This window comes from Pithys albifrons, chromosome 1 (genome assembly GCF_047495875.1).
Source record: "Pithys albifrons albifrons isolate INPA30051 chromosome 1, PitAlb_v1, whole genome shotgun sequence".
Classification (NCBI taxonomy): domain Eukaryota; kingdom Metazoa; phylum Chordata; class Aves; order Passeriformes; family Thamnophilidae; genus Pithys; species Pithys albifrons.
Genome location: NC_092458.1, coordinates 111,528,417 through 111,548,694, shown reverse-complemented (window position 1 = coordinate 111,548,694; position 20,278 = coordinate 111,528,417). Strand labels below are relative to the sequence as shown.

Below are 20,278 nucleotides of genomic sequence, written 5' to 3'. Positions count from 1 at the left end.
TAACAGTTTAGAGGAGCACCAAAGGAATGAAAATACACCATGAAACTTTTGTACCTCAGCTGTATTTTTTAACAGTGTCAAAAAAAGATGACGTTGGAGCACACTTTATTAAATCATAATGAATAATAAAATACTTTATGCTTTCAAGATAATATAATGCTATCTTAATACCAATACACTGATTATTTGTATTTCAGAGCTAAGTCCCATACCATGGTTTGTGTCAATTTCTTTTGCATCTAAAAATAACTTATGAAACAGTAATACAATAAAGGGGAAAAGAGACAAACATTATTTACTTACAGGAGTTTGCTTTTCTTTTCCCAAATGTGTCGTTATCTCCAGACAGAGGGGAGTGTTTTAGTTCGCACAAACTTCTCTCACACAGAAAATTATTCATTAGTATCTTTATGGTAATAATTTTAACACTGTAAAGGAGATATCCTCAAGCTGGATCCTCAGTGGGATCCAGCTCCATTAGCATCCAGTCCTAGCAAGCCACAACAGCTTATGTTCAATGCTGAGCAGCACAGGAACAGCTGTACTGAATTGGACAAGAAGTTCAGCTCCCCCAGTGCCTTACCTCCAGCACCAGGGATAAGCAGATGTCTAGGGAACAGGACAAGCATAGATCTCAGGCACTTCTGCTACCAAGCACAGTTTAAACATATTCTGGAAACCTTAAGGACTTGCCTTTTCATGAACTTATGCAGTTTTTCCTTGAATTATTGTGAGTTTTTACTATCTGCCATATCCATTGACAACAAATTCCCATACTTGACCAGTCATTTTATGAACAATTATGCCCTTCCTTGGCAACCAAACTGATTCTTACTCGTTTAACTTACCCTTAACATTTCTATTTGAAGAGAGAATGAGCCAGCAATCCTTAACAACTATCTCAGGCAACCAACAGTAGGACAAGAGGGCATGGGCTTAAGCTCTGCCAGAGGAGGTTTAGGTTGGATATCAGGAAGAAGTTCTTTACAGAGAGAGTGGTCAGGCATTGGAATGGCCTGCCCAGGGAGGTGGTGGATTCTCCGACCCTGGAGGTTTTTAAGGTGAGACTGGACATGGCACTGAGTGCCATGATCTGGTAATCAAAGTGGGGTTGGATTAAGGGTTGGACTTGATGATCTTGGAGGTCTCTTCCAACCCAACTGATTCTATGATTCTATGATTTACACTTTTGGAAACTTCCTCTCTATACCAAATAAGCCACCACAGGTTTTTGATGTAAACTCCAATGTTTATAAAATAGATTTTTCACTCTGCAAAACAAATTTCCCACAAAAAACTGTTTTTATTCACATGACTTTTCTATAGTTTTTAGTATTTGTGAAGCTGAGATGTCAGTTCTACAGACAGGTACATTCTGGGATCTCTCCTGAGCTAGCAAGGTGGTTTTAGGCACTGTTGATAATTCATCGGTCTCATCCTTGAATTCCCTTGCAATGCCAGGGTGAAACCTTCTGGTTCTGCTGACTTCTTACTGCTTGCTTTAACTGTTTGCTCCACAATCACCTCCACAGTCCATTTAAGTGAATCTTCGTGGTGACCACCTCAGAAAAAAGGGACTCAGTCTGTAATATACCCAGTTTCCTCTACCACAGTAAAGATGGATGTAGAAAATTCTTCTGGTTTTCCCTTAAACACTGATCCTTGGCTGATCTTAAAAATGGCAAACTTCCTGATATATTTCATAAAATATTAACTAGTATTTTCAAGTTCCCTTGCTAGTTACTCCTTAAACACTTTTTTCCAGTCTGCTTTTTATGTGGTTTGGCTTACTGTCTTTTTATATTTAATCTGCCAGAACCTAAGAATCTTCTCCTTCCTTTGGAAAACAACTTCAGCTTTTCAAATTATGTCTTTGCCTTTTTTATTATTTTGATTTCTCTTCTGTTTAGCCTCATCAACTTCTTCTTCTCAAGTGTTTCTGCTAGCTGATATGTATTGACCCTGTGGTTTGAAACTCTTTTTATTTTTCTAACATAATCCTCAGGCTACCTGGAAAGATTTAATTCTCTTAGTTACCCCTTACAACTTCTTTTTAACAAGGTTCTTCGTTTTTATGTAGTTCCCCTTTTTGATGTTGATTACCATATAATTGCCCAGGTTTTGTTTTTCCCCTCTAGGTGTAAACTGCAAGTAAATACATTTTAAAGAACAAACTGAAGGGAGATGGTGCTGACAGCTCCCTCAGATTGTCACTCCCAGCAAACCAACTCCCTTGGGAGCATTCTACAAATGGTGTGTATGAGGCAGGAAGGCAGGTTAGGGATATTTGAGAGCAATAGAAAGTAAAAAAAATCCCAAGCAAAATTTATAATTAAAAAGCAATAGCAAGTAGAAACACTGATCTGTCTCCCACTTACCACCAGAGACACCCATACCCCTGTCATCTGGCCCAGTTCTGTGCCCTGAGCAGCCACAGCTGATTCTCCTGCTCCTGCCACAGGGGTATCACAGTCCACCCTACCAGAATTTTTTACCCCTTGCTGAAATTATTACCATTTCATCTTAAAAGTGACCAGTGCAGCATTTCTAAGCAGTAATACACCAAAACAATGACAAAGCACAGATGGACTGACATAATACCATTCCCATTCCCTGGAATGGGGAGATAGAGGAACTGGGAATGAAGGAGCCAAGGTGATCCTGGGAGAAAGGGGTGGGGTGGGAGGGAAGACGTTTTCAGTTTTTCTCTTTCGTTTCTTACCATCCAACTCCCTTTTAACTGGAAATAAATTACATTTTCCTCTCACAGAGGTTGTTTTGCCTGTGACATTAGTTGGTAAATAATCTTTTTGTCTTCATCTGATCCACATCCTGCTGAGGAGGGGTTTATGAGAGTGGTTGCGTGGACATCTGACAGCCAGCCATGCCCAACCCACTACACATGGGCATGTGGCAAGTCTCCTTAAGCATGGAAGGAGATACACAGGACAAAGTTACAAGCTCCTGTACAAAGCATTAGACAGTTTTTTTTCTGTTTCCCAATGTACAAACACCAAATACTCTCAACTTATTTATATTATTTTGATAATGAATGACTTGTGCTGTTCTTCCCTTGTACAAGACTGTTCCTGAAACCTCTGCTGCATAATGCACAGAAACAGGTATGAATGCACACCTGTGATGAAGTTCTCTATTCAACACACTACCAGCCAAGAAACAGTAGACTCACCACTGTTTCTGGGTTAAATCATTCCCTTACTGGGTTATCCACTATTCAGAGCCCTGGCATGGCTGCTCAGCCCCTCACCAGCTTATAGCAGGTTCTTCAATGAGGGACACACCAGGCAATCAGCTACTGCAGTTTCTTGGCTGCTCTCTTCTCTGGGTGGTTCTGCATCCTTCCAGTCCACTGGTTTTGCTCCCCTATGCAAGACTATAAATCACAGACTTAGTCTTTCCTCAGATCTTAAGTAATATAAGTTTTGGAAACTATTTACCATGGCGCTTTAAATAGTAAGCCTTGAATCTGGAAATGTCATTTTATCTAGCCAAACTCAGGGCTGAGAAATCCCTGGGGTCTTTCTTGCAATAGAAAGTCAGACTACCTAAACCAAATAATGATTAATTTGTAATTTATGCTAATAATAAATTGAGTTAATTTATTAGTTCTCTCACCTGCTTCCTGCCATGTCTGTCTGAACCGCAATTCCACTTATTTTATCACCTTCATTTGGTTTGAGGTTATGCTCACTAAGGAGCTCTGTCAAGCTCCTTTAGAAGGATGTTGTTTTACCCTGCTGGCTTACAGCACATACATGTTTTCAGCGTATTGTGTTGCCATAAATATGAGGTAAAAATGCAGATATTCAAAGAGCTGGTGCTCTCTATGACACTGGCTGTTTCAGTTAGTATCTGCTATATATAGTCTGGAATTATGAGCGTGATCTGAACTGAAGGAGTTTTACTAATATGTCTTTTTATGTTCTACTGCTAATGGTTGATCCAAGACTTCTATAATTTTATGTGTAAGTGTAATCTCTTGTCTACAAATATTGAAGTATCTAAAAGACCGAGCATCATATCTTTTCCCAAAACTTTTTTCTTATGTTGTAACTTTCAGCTTAGTACTCAATTAGAAATACCTATGCCATATTTTAATTTTATCTACTGTCCTATTTCATAGGCCTTTTTATTTTATCTGTTTCCACCTGAGAGAAAAGAATTATTTCAAAAGGCATACACATGCAAAATGGATTTAACAAGCACTAAAAATGCTGCATGTAGTTCTTTTTCACACTGTACTTTCTGCACTTTTATGGGTAAACACTGTAGAAAAGGGAGACTTAAAAAAGAGGAAAAGCAATTATTGAATTGAGCCTATTAGGCAATGTGATTATTTTACAGAACACTAAAGGGGAAGTTCTTAAGCACTGCAGGAGGCTTTATTGTAAAGTGTAATTTTCAGACAGGCACTAATGCTCCCACCTGTTTCTTTTTGTGTCACACTTTTTATAACACCAATTTCTCTATTCCCTGTGAAATACCAGAAAAAAACCCCAAACCCAAACTGTAGAAGGTCCAAGCTGTGAAAAGAAGATACAACCTCCCAGATGGACAGGATGCTTAACAGAAACTGAAATTTAATCTATTATATATACAAGCTGTATCACAGGAAAAATGTTACCTGCTTCTTAATATATTATCTACCACATCATGGCATAATTTTACAGTGGAGGTGCAATGTCAATGAAATATTGGTGTAGAAGGTTACAAGAATATTTACATAAGCCTTTAAAATAATTGGCTTTTTCTTGCAAAGACAAACTACCTATCTGGACAGTTTCACTGGCAGATTTTTTTCAACAATTCATTTGATACTCTTCATAAGATTTTACTGAAAATGAGCACTCAATAAACATAGCATATAACAGATGCATGCTAAATCAAGGCAGGAGATATCATTAGCATGAACTCCTTCAAAATGAAAATAATTTAAAAATTGGTCAGCTATCCAAATCAAGTAATTGCAGCAACAATGGCTAGTCACTGGCAAATATTGCCAAGTTTGACTTCAACACAGATTTGGGCTGGCATCAGTAACTAATAACTAGCATTGTTTTAAAACTGAAATGGACATAGATTTTGGACACTGAAAAGGTTGACTGTTAACAGTTACACATATTCCAATCTGCAAAACTTCTGTCACATGCTGTGTGATCAGTGTATGTTCCACATGACATAGTTTTTCTTTGCCTTCCTGACTGAAAGAGCTTGAAATGTAGTGTAGCCAGTATGGAATATATCTCACCAGACAAAATTAACAGTAGGTTGGTTTAGAGTTAACAATTACCTACTTAAATAGAGTAAGTTTTTCTTGGAGAAACAGAAGCTCACACTTCTCCAAAAAGGAAACAAAACAAAACAAAACAAAAAAACCACACAGGGAGCCTGAACAGAATAAAAATATAAAGATGAAAAAGCACTGTTAAAAAAAAAAGGTAAAAAAGAAACATTTTGAGAAACTAGAACAGGGGTAAGAAGAGACAGGACAGAGATACCTACTGTACTTATAGGAGATAGGCTCTATCTAACTGCTGAACAAGACAAATTCAAAGCAAGACAACTTGGAATGGAGAGAGAGCAAGACAAAACACATGAACAGAAGAGCTTGAGCTATCTTGAGAACTGTTCTCCAGTGATAAGGAACATAGGGCTGAGACCTGTAAGGAGAGTTCCTTACCTTTGTCCAGGTCGATTCCCACAAACACAATACTTTGTCCTATATATGCAGGCATTTATTCAAGCATGTATTTGCAGAAGCTTGCCCAAAGAAGCATGTGACATGTGCCACATGAAACTTAACTGTAAACTCAGAGTATTCAGAAAGCATAAAAAGATACTTCAATTAATGCTAGTTCTGGGATCAAGGCAAAGGACATTTGGGAGATTCCCAGTTTTCTAATGCACAGCAGTTTTGTTCACAACCATCCATCTAGACAAAGATTGCCTAGATCTAAACAAAAGAGAGTGGAACTTCAGTGCTTGGATTCCCATGGTTTGTTGTTTGTTTTTTTTTTTTTTCATCTGCTTGATTTCAGTTGTAGGTGGTCCTTTCCAGAGAAACATGGAAAAAGACTCTTACAGTTCAGGATTTCTATGAACAGATGACTATGAAGTGTAGGGGAGAAATACTTTGATACCACATGCATATTTTGCTAGAGTAGTATTTCATCCTGGATATGGGCAAATTCATCCAGTTTTCTAAATCATTAATATTTATTGATACTGCCTGAGCATCCAGCTTGGGCTGTGGATTCATTCTGCATGATGATTTATAAACACAGAAACATGCATGCTTTTCCAGATTCATTATGATAATTCACATAGGCTGAGTTGATACTAGCATTCCTTTCTAGGCTGCTAGGTATTCATGGCACAATGCAGATAATATTCTGCAGTGAATAAAATTTACGTAGAAAATGAGATAATTTCTTACAGAACCTCCATCTCACCTGCCAGAGAAGCCAGGAGGTGTATCATGTCTATGTAGGACCGAAACATTGTACACAGACAAAAGCTGGCCGTCAGACTAATGATTCAGAATCTAAACTTGCCATTATGATGTAGTCTCAAAACAGTTTGGCAAACTACCGACACGAAAATGTTAACAGCTGAGTGTCAGGTGGGTGTCTGTAATTTTCTCCACTAGATTCTGATTTCACTCTTGAGCATAGGTTTGTAGGCGTGCTAAGAACTCACTGTTACATTTCAAGCCAATTATGAGCTTTCTTCTGAGCGTGTGTCACTCCAAATACTCTTGGGAAAATTGCAACTGTGTTCAATGTTAGATGTAAAATATATGTGACCTATTTGTCAATTTTGAACTTAGGATTCTTTTCTGCTTCAGTTCCTAGCTGTAAATTTGAGGCAACAGAATAACCTAATGACCTACAGGTGTTACAGAAATAAACATTTAAATATTTGATAAGTTCTCAGATACTGTGGGGAAGAAACATATGAATATCTGTGAGGGAAGGACACTACTCAGAGGGATTTCTGTAGCCAGTAGATCTTTCATGGGATGCAGGGAAATGCAGCAAGGACAGATGGAAAATCTAACACCTAAGCTGAGAAGAACCTGGGAGTTCTGGCTGACCTCAGGCTAAACTAGAGCAAGTTTGAGTCCACACTCCACTGCTTTCAGATGATTGAGGACTAGTTAACTCCCTTACCTAAATTTTCTTTGATTCACCTGCAGCCCTGTCAGACCCTTCTCAAATGAAACAGCCACTCTCTGGGCTCACTGACAGAACACTGGTGTGTACTTCTTTGTTGTCATCTACTGTTTTTTACCAGCAGCTTTTGCAAAATGTTTCTCTCACTCAAGGGAGTCTTCTTTAAATAGATACTAGAAAAGACAAAACATTCTGTGGAGATACCATACACATTATTTACAATAACTTTATACAATAAGCTCGATTATTTGGTTTGCACTCATTATTAAAAGTGATAAGTTTTTCTGATATTTAAATGTTTATTTGACTCTATTTTATACTGCTGGGTACATATAATATTAGTTTTTATTACTGATTGTGCTTTTCACTATAACTTTTTCATGACCTTATGAATAATGTTATTCTAATGAAGAATACCTATGTGAGTTTTCTGAAATAAAAATCTTCCCTATTTATTTCAAACAAGGCTAAATATTCACTTTACATTAGTCAACCAACTGTACTATGATTCCCCTGAGCTGCATGGAGTGGAAAGACATTTCTCTAAAGCACACAGGAGAGAGCTAACTCTCTCTTTGTTTCCTGTGCCCTAATTATTCCATTATATTTTGACATCCTTACTGCTGAAATGACACTGACTTAAAAAACTCACCTATTTCATGCACACTTTGATGAGAGTACTGACTAAGAATATAAAATATTGAACCTTTCTTTCATTATGGGACAGTTTTCAGTTTACTTTTGGGGCAGTTTTGAGTCACTAGACTATATTGTTAATACACTACAGTGTATAGAAGTTACAGCTTGCAACAAGAAAAAATTGGCTTTTAAAATATTTTGTAGGCACAGATGGCTGCAAATGATCATTTTGTTCTTTACTTTTTATTTTTTTTTACAGCTATCTGCTGTTTATTTTAAATACTCAAAATATTGTCAGACAATATGACTTCAGAAAAGTCTAGACATTATGTAAAAAAGGATGTCTATGATTTCTGAAGTTTAATTACATTTCTGTCTTTGGAAAACAAACAAAGCCTAGGTAAATTATATTATTCTAAAAAAGAAATAAGAAGAATTGCTGACACCCTACGGACAACAGTCCAGGGCTCCAGCCAGAAACACCGGAAAAAGACAAAATAGCCCTAAGGATTGAAAAGATAAGATATTAGCCTCAATTTGTTTTGAAACTATACAACAGCACCTCCAAAAAAGGCATGATATTGAATAGTGATATAAATTACAAGGTGCCTTGACATAAGTTTTGCATAGAAATGGCTAAATAAGTTTCTGACTACAATTTGGAAAAAACAAACAAACCAAAACAAAAACCAAAAACAAACAAGAGAAAACAACAAGCCTGGACATCAGTATTATCAAAATTGTCAACAGGGTCAAGAAATCAGTAACTGAGTCTCACAAAAGGAAAGACTAAGCTAAGACGGATACACCTATCAGAATTCTTTCAAAAGAAAACTCCTAAATTTGTCTACAAACTGGACATCAATCAACTGGACAATAATCCTCACAAATCCCTTAAAATATTAGAGATAATATTCTGTAGTGAGTTATGTTTATCTGTAGTAAACTGAGGAATATATTTCCTTTTCTCCTTTGCACCAACAGAAATTTTTGATTGAAAATATCATATATTTAAGCATATAATGTTCAAAATACCAGCCTTCTGCTGTTGCTTAGAATTGCTGCCCTAAGTGCTACACCACTGGAACAGATCCTCATCAAATCCAGAAGCTGATATCCATAAGTGTAATGATATTTTTAAGGAATACACTAGATCCTAAAGTCAATAAAGAGCCAGAGCTGCATATGGAAGCAAAAGGCAGGACCTTTGGAAGGCAGTGAATGAGGAAGCCTCCTTCCCTCCCAGCCTTACCATTGCATTCTGACTCAACACTGTGGTCACTATACCATCCCACCATGAGCAACTGATCTCATCAAACATGTCCCATCAGAAGTCAGAGAGGCAAACCCCAGGACTGCCAGCTATTGCAGTAACCTCACAGGCACCACATCTCTGCTTGAAGCACCAGCTACAACACACACTGCAAAGGGAACTGTGTTGATCTGCTACACTTTGTTAATCATCACATAGCCTGTCTCTGCCAAACCATCACAGAGCAAGCAGGAAAAGCTGGACTGCTCTTTTTATTGGTATCATCACACTTCTACAGCAGCAGTACAGTGCTTACCCAAAAGAAGGCAATTTTTAGCTCCTACCTTGCAGTAATTCCCCTAACGGAAATAAGCACAGGACGATGACCAGAGTCAGAGCTATCTTCATCCTCACAGTGATGAGCAGAGAGATAAAACAGCACAGTTACAGAATTTGTGCATCCTGTCTCACACCCTCTCATGCTGCCTCACTGAATCATACAGAATGGCTCAATCATATTACCATCCTTCTCTCCATCTCCTCGCTGAACCGCCCAGTTTCTCCCCCTTAGCCCACTCTCAGGATCCCTGTTCCAACACTGGTAGCTCTGCACCAAGACCACAAATGTGAGGTGATATTAACCCATTCATAGCAACCAGGAACCTCAGTATCTGGGATAATTCCAGCTTATCTCACACATTGTGACAATTGGTGCCAAATACATCCAAATGTCTGAGGACAGTTTTTCTCCTGTCTAAAGTCATGGCCATGGACTGGTCAAGTAAAATCTTGCACCCTAAATTGTGAAACCTTAGCAGGGCCCTAGTTCTCTAGTTCTAAAATACAATAAACTGTTGTTGTTTGTCCTTCTGCTGTATCTCTGGAAGATGCTGTTTCAGCAGGAGCTGCAACATGCAGCTGATTACCAAGAGGTGTTGGCGTGAGCGAGTCTTCCCTCCCATCACCTGCTGCAGGACAGCAAGTTCAGCAGGGTTTTCCTTTAGGACTGTGTTTTAAATAGGGAACACAGTATAGGTGTAACTGTGATATACATGGTTTGAGGGACTGAATCTCTGCGAGGGGCTTGGTGATGAGCTATAAGATGGGGAAAGTATATTCTAGCTTTAGTCCCATTCTGCTATTCCTTTTTGGGAAAGAATTTGCAGCAGCTATCAGTAACATCAGTGTCACCACAGCCCCTACCTGGCTTCATTCTTTATCTGTTTTCATCTCAAATGTCATTTTGAAGCTTGGGAAAATTGCTCTGGGATACAAGAGAAACACACCTATAAGCAAGTGGTCATTTACTGGTATGATTCACTGCTGCCAACAGGAAACAGGAGAGACTGTTGTAACTGCAACAAAGTTGACACTATATAGAAATTAACCCATGGTGTGCAAATGGCTGTGAAGGACCATGGCTGGCTCTGAACTCTCCATGAAGCCCAGAGTTTATCACTTACCTTGTGACACTGACACATTTGGGCTCTGTGGACCTCTCCAATTTCTCTCTCTCTACAAGCCAAAAGGTAATTACAATGCAGGTTGGGAGCATGACACTACTGTTTCTCATGCTAAGCAACTGCAAACTGCTCCCAGGATGATGCCTATTTATTACTGGCTCTGCACTGTGAAAGCCTGACCTAATGAAGCAATACAGAGCAGCTGATGTTGGCAGTTCCTGTGGCAATTAGAAGTACATTTATTGGCAAAATATTTGTGCCCCAAAGGCTACCACATACAGGTCCCCTGCCTTGATAATTCTCCGTTGTGAAGTTTTTATTTGGCTGCCCTTTCAAAGCCACATGTGAGGTCTGCATTTGAATCCACAAAGGATACAGCAGAGTTTTATTTTAAAAAAATAATAAATCATCAAACACTTCAATTGGAGTTCCATCTTAATTAATATGATTTAACTAGTGCCTCCTAGTGGTACGAAGTATATCTATAACACGATGTGTGCCAAATAGAAAATATTGTGTCCGTCAAGGTAAAACATAACAATTCCACATTTTTTTACTGTTTTCAGAAATAACTAACAAATAGAGGGGTCTGGAATAAAATCTAATATCTGAGAATATTAATCATCTCTTCTATTAACAGAAGGTGCAGGTTTCGGCTGGGATAGATGTAGTTTTCTTCATAGTACGTAGTGTGGGGCTGTGTTTTAGATTTATGCTGAAAACAGAGCTGGTAATGCAGGGATGTTTCCCTCACTGCTGAGTGGTGCTTGCACAGAGCAAGACCCTTTCTGCCTCTCACCACATCCCAACAGCGAGGGGGCTGAGGGGGCACAGGGAGTTGGGGTGGCAGAGGGCACTGCCAGAGTAGCTGATCCCACCTGACCAAAGGGATGTCCCAGAGCATATGATATCATGCTCAGTATATAAAGCTGGAGAAGGAGGAAGTGGGGGGCATTCGGAAAGAAAGTGTTTTGTCTTCCAAAGTCACCACGACCTGTGACAGAGCACTGCTCACCTGGAGGTAGCTCAAGGAAAGTAGTGAATGAATTCCTTCTTTGGCTTTGCATATAAGCCTGGGTTTGCTTTGCTTATTAAACTATCCCAACCCATGAGTTACCTCACTTTTACTCCTCTGATTCTTTCCCTGATCCTGTTGGTGATTGAGGACCTAGGTGGTGCTCAGTTACTGGCTGGGGTTAAACCATGACAGAGTCTATGGCATGTGAAAAAAAAAAAACCCAACAAAAAATGGTCACCCATTTTCAGGGACAATTTTGAAAATGTGGTTATAACCCATAGGAAAAAGCAAGATGCATCTTACCAAAGTTAAGCCAAAATTAAACACAGATATAAAGGTGATGTGTCTACATTTAGATGTCTGTATTTGGTATCCTGACATACAGAGGTAGCTATCTGACCAAATTAAGTGTCTAAAATCCATGTGGTTAGTGGAAAAGAAGTAGCAGACTCAGTCTGTCATAACAGTGCCTAAATCTCTCCACTGAATGCAAAGGGAAGCCCAAGTGAGCAGCTGAAATGTAAATTCCTGCTGTGCAGATGTTTGAAGACAGCTGAAGTCATTCCCATACATTCTGAAACCGAAAAGCATCGTGCCTGCTTGTTGCAGTACTCAGGGGCAGGTGAAATCATTGGAGGACTAGAATCCCCAGTTGCTATTATATATTCCTTTCTCCTTCCTCCCAATGTACAAATTACATACAAGTTGAATTTGTGTGTCTTACAAAGACAGAAGAAATGAACCCATAACCTTTAAACTTTATTATTAAAATAGACTCCAAATTTCAAGGGCTAAGCTACCCCTTCCAACAATGAACAACAGGTAATTAAAAATATAAAAGTACATAATGACTGCCTTACTTCTAATCTTTTTCCCTGCAGTGAATGCTAGATGAATAGTGAAAATCAAGCACCTGGGGCTAGGATGCCTGAAGTCTATAAGCCAAAGAGAAGACTTTGTATGTAGTTGTCACCTGTTAAGTCATGAGGAAAACAGCGAGACAGGGAAAATCCTAAATATCATGCAGCCAACTCCCTGAGGGCAATCAGGGCTGACCTCTTTTCTAATATTAAGCATTTGCACATCTTCTGCTGAATATGAACATAATGGGGAAGCAGACTCTGTACCTCGTGATACCTAGGGAAATGCTCAAAGTGTATTAAGCAGATGGAGAATTCCTTCCCCTTCAAGCCTCTTATAAAAGCAAGAAATGGCTCACAACTTTGTGTTACCTACAGAGATATCTATCTCAGAAACACACACTATGTCAATAGTACAGAGGTAAGCAGAAGACCAATTACATTGAACATAATTTAAGACTAATTGGATTAATCATGTAAGATTAATCATGCTTGTTTTTGTCGCAAGCAGGTTAGAAGCACATTCTAGATGCTGAGCTGCTCAGCCCAGTCAAGATCTGGATTGAGGAGTTCCTTTAAAATGATGCAGGCATATCATAGATAAAAAGAAAAGGACCTATGGAGTTTAAATGATGCCAGACATAACTCAGAAGAGCTTTTCCAAAGACAAATTTTGGACTTAAATGCCAGACTTGACCTAAATCTGACTTCAGGCTCCTACATAAAGCAATTCCATAAAGTCACTAAAGTTACACCAGGGAGAAATTCGGCTATAAGTGACACAACTTTTGGCATGCAATTTGCACCTTTTCTAGGCCCAAAGTATTACTGCATCACCATTTGCAAGACTGTTTGAAAGCTGTATCATCACTCCACTATATATTGATCTTTTGAGCAGAAGGTCAATATTTAAGAAACTTGATTTGTATTAGCTGAATATTAAGCAATTGAATTATTTATGTATCCTTATGAGTAAATATATAACAGCTCCTCTGAGAAGATGCTGTTTTCAAGAGTGAAGTCTATTTAAATAGTAGTTTCTGTACAAGGGCTAGTCTTTGAAGATCTGTCTTTGAAGATATTTATTGCAGAGATGTTAATTTTCAAGTAAAACAATTTATATTCTTAAAGCAGGCTACATCTTTCCAAATTCTGGTATAAACAGGCAGCCAACTTGCACATATCATTAAACTTCAAATTTCCCTGTAAATGACAGGCAAAGCATCCAGCAAGTTCAATATATTTTCTCTGAGGCTAGCTGATATAGGAAAATTTTCATGAGACATTTCCTATTCTATCATCAGTTCAATGATGTAAACAGTGACTGATTAAGCCTGCACATCTTTCAGGTTGATATACTTGACCAGAAAAAAAAACCCCAAACAAACGTATCTCACAGCTGGAATTCTTCCTGAAAACTAAAACAGATGACAAAGTAAAAGACCAATCCTCTATAGACACTTAATGAAGACAGGCTTCAAGGGGTTTTCAATAGCAGAGATTACTTTACACCCCAGGATGAGACAAAAGCAGCAGATTTCTGCAGCTGAGGATTGCAGTCACAGCAGAATAAGTAAAATAACAAAGAAAAAAAAAAACCAAAACATATTACTTGTTAAATCACTTACACTGGTTTTCCTTTGGATTCACAAGTCAAAATTATAGTTTGTCCTTCTTCAGGCCATGAATTGGAAGAAATGATTTTAACTAAAGGTGTATCTAGGAAGAAAAAAATAGACAACTTGTTGATATACACAAAAAAAATTTATTATCTAGGAGTACATTCTTCTCTATTTACAACAGACTAAATCATATATTTAATTTACACTTTGAGACTGTTTCATATGGAGCCTTGTGCAATTTCCATTGTCTTCAGGAAGGTAATAAAAATGACCAATGTAACTAAACCAGTAACTTTTTATCTCCCTAGAAAATACAGATAGAAAGCACATGTATACTCAGAGGAAATAACTTTTTATTTCTGTATTCAATGCAAATACTCCATATGACTATTCCAAAGTCTGATCTCTGACAACAAAACAAAAAATATTGAGGATGAATAACAAGTATTCTATGCAATTGTTTGTCTATTTCCATGTTGATATGATGGAATGCTGCTATTAGAGGAATGAATACAAAAGTATACATTTGAATAAGAACCCTTTTATTGTTGCAGAAGTTTGAAACTCATAATAAGAAAGCTACAATGGTCTTTCAGATAAAATACCTTGTTACAGACATTTTACAGGATATTATTTCTGAAATGCAATAATGCTGCCCCTAAACCAGAACATTTTTTAAACAGAATTTGCAGAGTATGTTTCAAAGATCTGCATAAAGCACTACAGAAAAGTCTGCAATCTGTCCTATATGATGGGATTGGTTTATAATTTTAATTGCTAAAAGATGCACAGTATAGCTACTGTGAATTCATGTAGAATAAAGCATTTGAAGTAGATATTTAAGTTTTAAAAACTTTTCTCCAGCTGGCTTGCAAGGATATACTCTCATAGTCAACACAGGAGTTAAAGCGGCACCTATTATAAGGAACAAAAAGATAAAGAAAAGAACATCTCTGTATAACACAGGTTGTTTTTTCTTTCCTTAGGAAGAAGTAAAAAGAAAAGAAAAAAAAAGTTCTTTGTCACAGTGAGAAAAACTTCCAGTTTCCCACTTCTTAAATTCCACACATTCTTTTTCATCCATAGGTTCCTAATACAAAACACTTTAACCTGCAGACCTAGGGTATCTAAGTTTTGTCTCATCCAATTTGCAATTGCTGTTTTCATTAGCAGTGACACCACAGATGGCCTGTATTAAGCAAATGTGAAAGAGTATGACAAAATGACTCCACAAAAACAAATAGAAAAAAAAAAGATATGCTGTAACTATATAGTTCTTTATTGAGATGTTAATAGCCCTGTCAAACACTAAATGGCATATGAACAATTAAAATGATGAAAAAGTGTCTAACTTTTGATTTTTGTTTATGACATATCATAATGTATCAGCATGGCATAAGACAAGAAAAGGGAAAGGCTTAGTGTAGACTCGTTATAATTCCACTACAAGTACTGTCAGCATCATTTCTCTTCCCAGTACAGCTGCACTAACCTTACACCAGTAGCAAATCTGTTCCAAAGTTCATATTTTTAAGGACCCTGCAAACCATTATGCAGGTGACTAATCCTTTGGAGGTCATGCTGGCATTTGCTTCATTTTTAGCACATGCTTAAGGCACTGACCTCAAGTGCCTTAATAAATCAGGGCATCAAGTACTTCTGTGATTTCAGCAGTGCTGTTGAAGATGAATAAATTACTCTCTTGACTATACATTGAGCCAGAGGAGCAAATTAGTATCAGATAGGAATATATGAAGAATTTAACTGAGGGAGGGAGACAACTAATGCAATGAGATCAAGAGGTTTCCAGAGAAATATGAAAAAGAGCTAAACTTTGATGGAATTAATCATGACAGCCACAGGTGGAGAAAGAAATTAAAGGCCCATCTAGCTAACATTACTGCCTTAAATATTTAAGAAATTATCAGCATTTTATGCAATGCTGTAAATGACCCACATAAGATACAAGAGGAGGGACTTCAGGGAATTAAGCTTTCATTTGCATGGATCAATGCAGTGCTGTTTTCCCCAACACTTCTACTTTAATACACCAGACAATTCTCTGTTCTCCATGCACTTTTAAACAGAGCTTGCTAACAGAGAATAAGGAAAGGTCTTATAATTTTGGTTCCCTCTCTAATGCACAATGAAGTAGTGTAGGAAAATATATTATGCCTAGTGGTTTTCCCTCCTAATTGACCTAAATGGTAACTTCTTGTTTCACTAAAACTGGAAACACAGGGTTTAATTTAATATATAGTTTTTAGGGAAGCTAACAAATGACATGTTTTTCATTTTATTAATGGTTCTTTTTCAAAAACTAGATATTCTGTTTTGAGTGCTTTATTCTCAGCGTTACTGTTTCCATTTTGTTTCCATGCCATGCTTGTTTTCTCTCCAGAATTAAAGTATACATTTAAAAGGGAAAACTTTTAAGATAAGCTTGTCCTCTACTTTCACATAAATATTTTAAATGAGAAGAAAGCTTGGAAGAATTAAATCAAGACCAACCTAAATACGTATTTTTAACAAAGATGATAAAACCCTACTGACTACTGTTTTTCCAGAACACAAAAAATACTACCTCCTGGTATGACTGCTCATTTTAGAAGAATTTGAAAAGTCTAAATGTACTCTATCAATACTGTGAGCTTTAAGCTGTCACACTTACAAGTATTAATCATAACAACTGGAGCATCACCAGATCTCCACCAAACACCAGCAACACTAGGAAACAGCCTAAGGAAAGAAAATCAAGAACTGTAATGCAGTAAGGTGTTGATTTATTTTTCAATTTGCTCATAAGCTTATGGAAAGCAAGGTATGTCCAAAACCCCATACTTTTGCAACCAAAAAAACCCAAAAGGAAGAAAGGAGTTTCTTTGTGTGAGTCAGATTTGTTGCACCTCCTCCTCTAAAGCCTGTAAAAGCATACCAATTTACATCAGTTAAACTTACCAAAATTTTAATATTTTCTATCTTTTTTGAAGATTTAGCCCAGTAATTTCATGGTACTAAAATATTGTAGATCAGTATTCAAAGCAGAATTCTTATGCACAAGGCACTGCTGACTACAGTTTCTTTACAATACCTACGAATACATCCTTATCCTGAATTCTAACAGCATTAGGGAGAAGATAAAGACTCCAAAAAGAACAAGCTCTGGGAAAAGCCTACTCCATAAAAAACACCACAGTGGTCTATGTGAGTGCAACATGACAAGACTTCACAGTGAAATCCACTGTTTTCAGTACCCAGTGACATTTTTATTTACATGCATCTCCGTCAGTAGGAGCTCTCCAGTCTTTAGCTTGAGTAATGAGGTACTTCTGAGCTGCAATTGATTGCCAGTCTGAATTGAGACTCAAACATGTCTTACACACATAAAAAGGTATCTTCTATTTGCTATGTGCACAGGATCTGCTTTTTTTTTTTTAACTTCTGAACACACTAGCTTCACAGTGGCTACAGATAAGGACTATGGCACGGTGTGGTGGGAGGTAAATACCCTTTTGTAATTCAGTGGACCAAAGTCCCATTGACTGATTCTACTTTATCCACCTTTCTAGGATTTGGGTACTCCTCGCTGCATAAGACCAGAAAAAACATTTCAAACCTTTGGGAAGACTTTTGATCAGGCTCTATCATCTTCAGCAACACACAAAATCAGTAAATGCATGTGGAAAATTGATGCCAGTTGACACTGATAATGAATGTTATCTGATGCATGAAAAAATTAAACACTATAAAACATGATTTTTGTTGTACTTTTAGCAATATCTAGTGGCAACATTCACACCTTGTGGAACTGCTTTACTGAATAATTTAATCTCTTTGAAGTTATTTTAAAATAAAGGTGGTTCTTATCACTAGACCTTTGCTGTTAATCAGATCTTCAATGCTTAAAGGTTTGTTTGTTTTCAAAACGCACTTGCTGTTTTTACATTGCTTGAAGTAAAACAAAATACTTCAGTATGTATTTATATTACTTTATCACCAAGCCTTTATCGGGTTACATGCAGGATTAAATTTCTTCATATACATTTTCTCACATAAATTTCCTCATACAAAATAATCACATGAAAGCTGCTGGAAGACTCCCATGTGATAAGTTATGGTTTACTATACACGCAAACCCTTGAGAACCACAGCGTAAAAACGGAAAACTGAGTTCATAAAAGTAAACAAATTTGCTTAAGATCATGAAAGAGGTCACCAACAGGATCAGAAAATTAATCTCTACTAGTTTCTTCTTAGTGCTGAGATAACAAAAAAGTAATTTTGATTATTTTTTGTATCTATCTTACCTGCATTTCATTAGGACTTTTGAAAACTGACTATTGGAAGTCGCAGACTGTTCAGGAGAAGAAACAATTGTGATCTCATAGTCATTACAATTCAAAGAGTGCTAGAAATGCACCTATTCAAAGATCAGTCTTTTCTGCAGATAATTTTGATAGATATATTTGTTTAGCTGTAATATAAACTACTTGCCACTGGACTTTTCTGCACATTTTATTAACAGGTAAATATGTTGCTCAAATCTTAGCCTTCATTGGCTAAGCAGGATTAACAGAAAAAGTCTTAGTGGTTCTCCTCTGCAGAATCTTACAAAGGAGTAATGTATCAGATACAGAGATCCAAGTCAGGGCTCATAATTTTCAAGTTTTCTACTGAATTATAGGGGCTTTTTTAAAGAAATAAATGCAATACCTTAATATGAAAATTAAACTCAGAACCCCAACCCTCTTCCAATGTGGTTAAAGTTCCAGAAAGCAGAACAGGACAAGGACACCTTTACACTTACAGAGATAGTTATTCACCCCCGAAGAAGGGGCCTTTACTTCAGCACTCTGTATTTTAGAGGTCTGCTCTAACCCCAAGTCTTAGGAAGGCATTTCTACGCTCCCTCACTTACAGATAATTCGATTTTATGGGAAGTGGCTATCAATCCATCAGGTTTAGTTATTAGAGACTATGCTCTAATTTATGAGAATTTATGAGAAAAAGAGGTTACTTACTCCACTGAGTACTGAAGTATTCACAATAAGTAGATCAGATCCAGCAAAATACTCATTTGACAGTAATTCAGAGATCAGAACATTCAACCCTTTGGAGTTTGTGCATTCAGGGTTTGATCTGATTCAAAGAGTGCAGGGGTTTGAGTGCTGACCTCCCATGCAGTAGCAGAGGTCTGTTGGGGATTCTAAGGTCTCCCTTCCAGTCAGATTTTGAACTAAGATTTCACTTTGAATCTGAAAAAGCTTTTTATTCCTACCTATGTCCTAGTTTGGAAGAAGTAGGATATTCTGACACACTGAAAAAAACCAACAGGTATTAGAAAAATCTTAACCCATTCTACATAATGAATTAGAATTCCTCAAGTAACTCAGCACTGTTCAAATTTTTATTTACATTCAGTGCCAACATAACATAGAATTTACCCTTCATCTTACATTTTAAAAAGTTTTCTGAAGCCAGATTAGGATATTCACAAAAAGGAAAACTCATACAAATTTAATATTCTCCTCACATTTCCTAGGAATGTGACAATTCTTAGCATTGGATGTTTTTGGTACATCCACTCTCGGGCTTTACATGCAAAAAAAATTACTGAAATTTGTTTCCAAAGGCCTGCAGAGTATCCTTACTTGTCAAAGATGGCAACATTTTTAAAGTTTAAACTTTTTTTTGAATAAAATTATTAAATGTAACCACAGTGCCAGAAGCAGATATTAGATATTTTACTAATACCAACCCAAATTTAAGAAGACCTTGTCTAAACTGGTAACAAACGTATATTTAGCTAGGACATTTATATTTCCACATTATTATTTTATAAGAAGTACAGTGCCCTTTCAAATCTTTGGGTATTTAAATGTGTTTATTGCATGTAGTTTGTACCTCCTAATTCTCAAAGTTAAGTGGTATCACAGCAGATGTGGGTTCTATAACTTTCCAATTAAAATTTCCTGTAGTATTATCCATTTCTGGTTTTGCATGCTATACAGTGATTGTGCCAAATGTTTGGATCTTCTCTTTGTACATGGCTACCATGTTTTTTGTCATGATCAAAGCAGTCCAATAATAAATCTATATACCAAAAAAAAAAAAAAGGTCATTTGCTGTTTAAGTAACTATCAGTACATGGAGTAGTATTGGTCTCAACTTTTAGTTTTGAGCAGGTTCGTTCACATAATTTTGAGGTAATGGGTGAAAGTGTCAAGG

The 20,278-nt window shown here is 37.1% G+C and overlaps 1 protein-coding gene across 3 annotated transcripts in view; it reads right to left on the bottom strand.

The window, feature by feature from the left end:
• Positions 1-20,278, bottom strand: part of CADM2 (cell adhesion molecule 2) — a 601,907-nt gene that overhangs the window by 76,843 nt on the left and 504,786 nt on the right. For all 3 annotated transcript variants that reach the window (XM_071563511.1, XM_071563530.1, XM_071563521.1), the window contains one exon: positions 14,057-14,147. In XM_071563511.1, the coding sequence (XP_071419612.1) occupies positions 14,057-14,147 (91 nt within the window). The remainder of the gene's footprint in view (positions 1-14,056; positions 14,148-20,278) is intronic.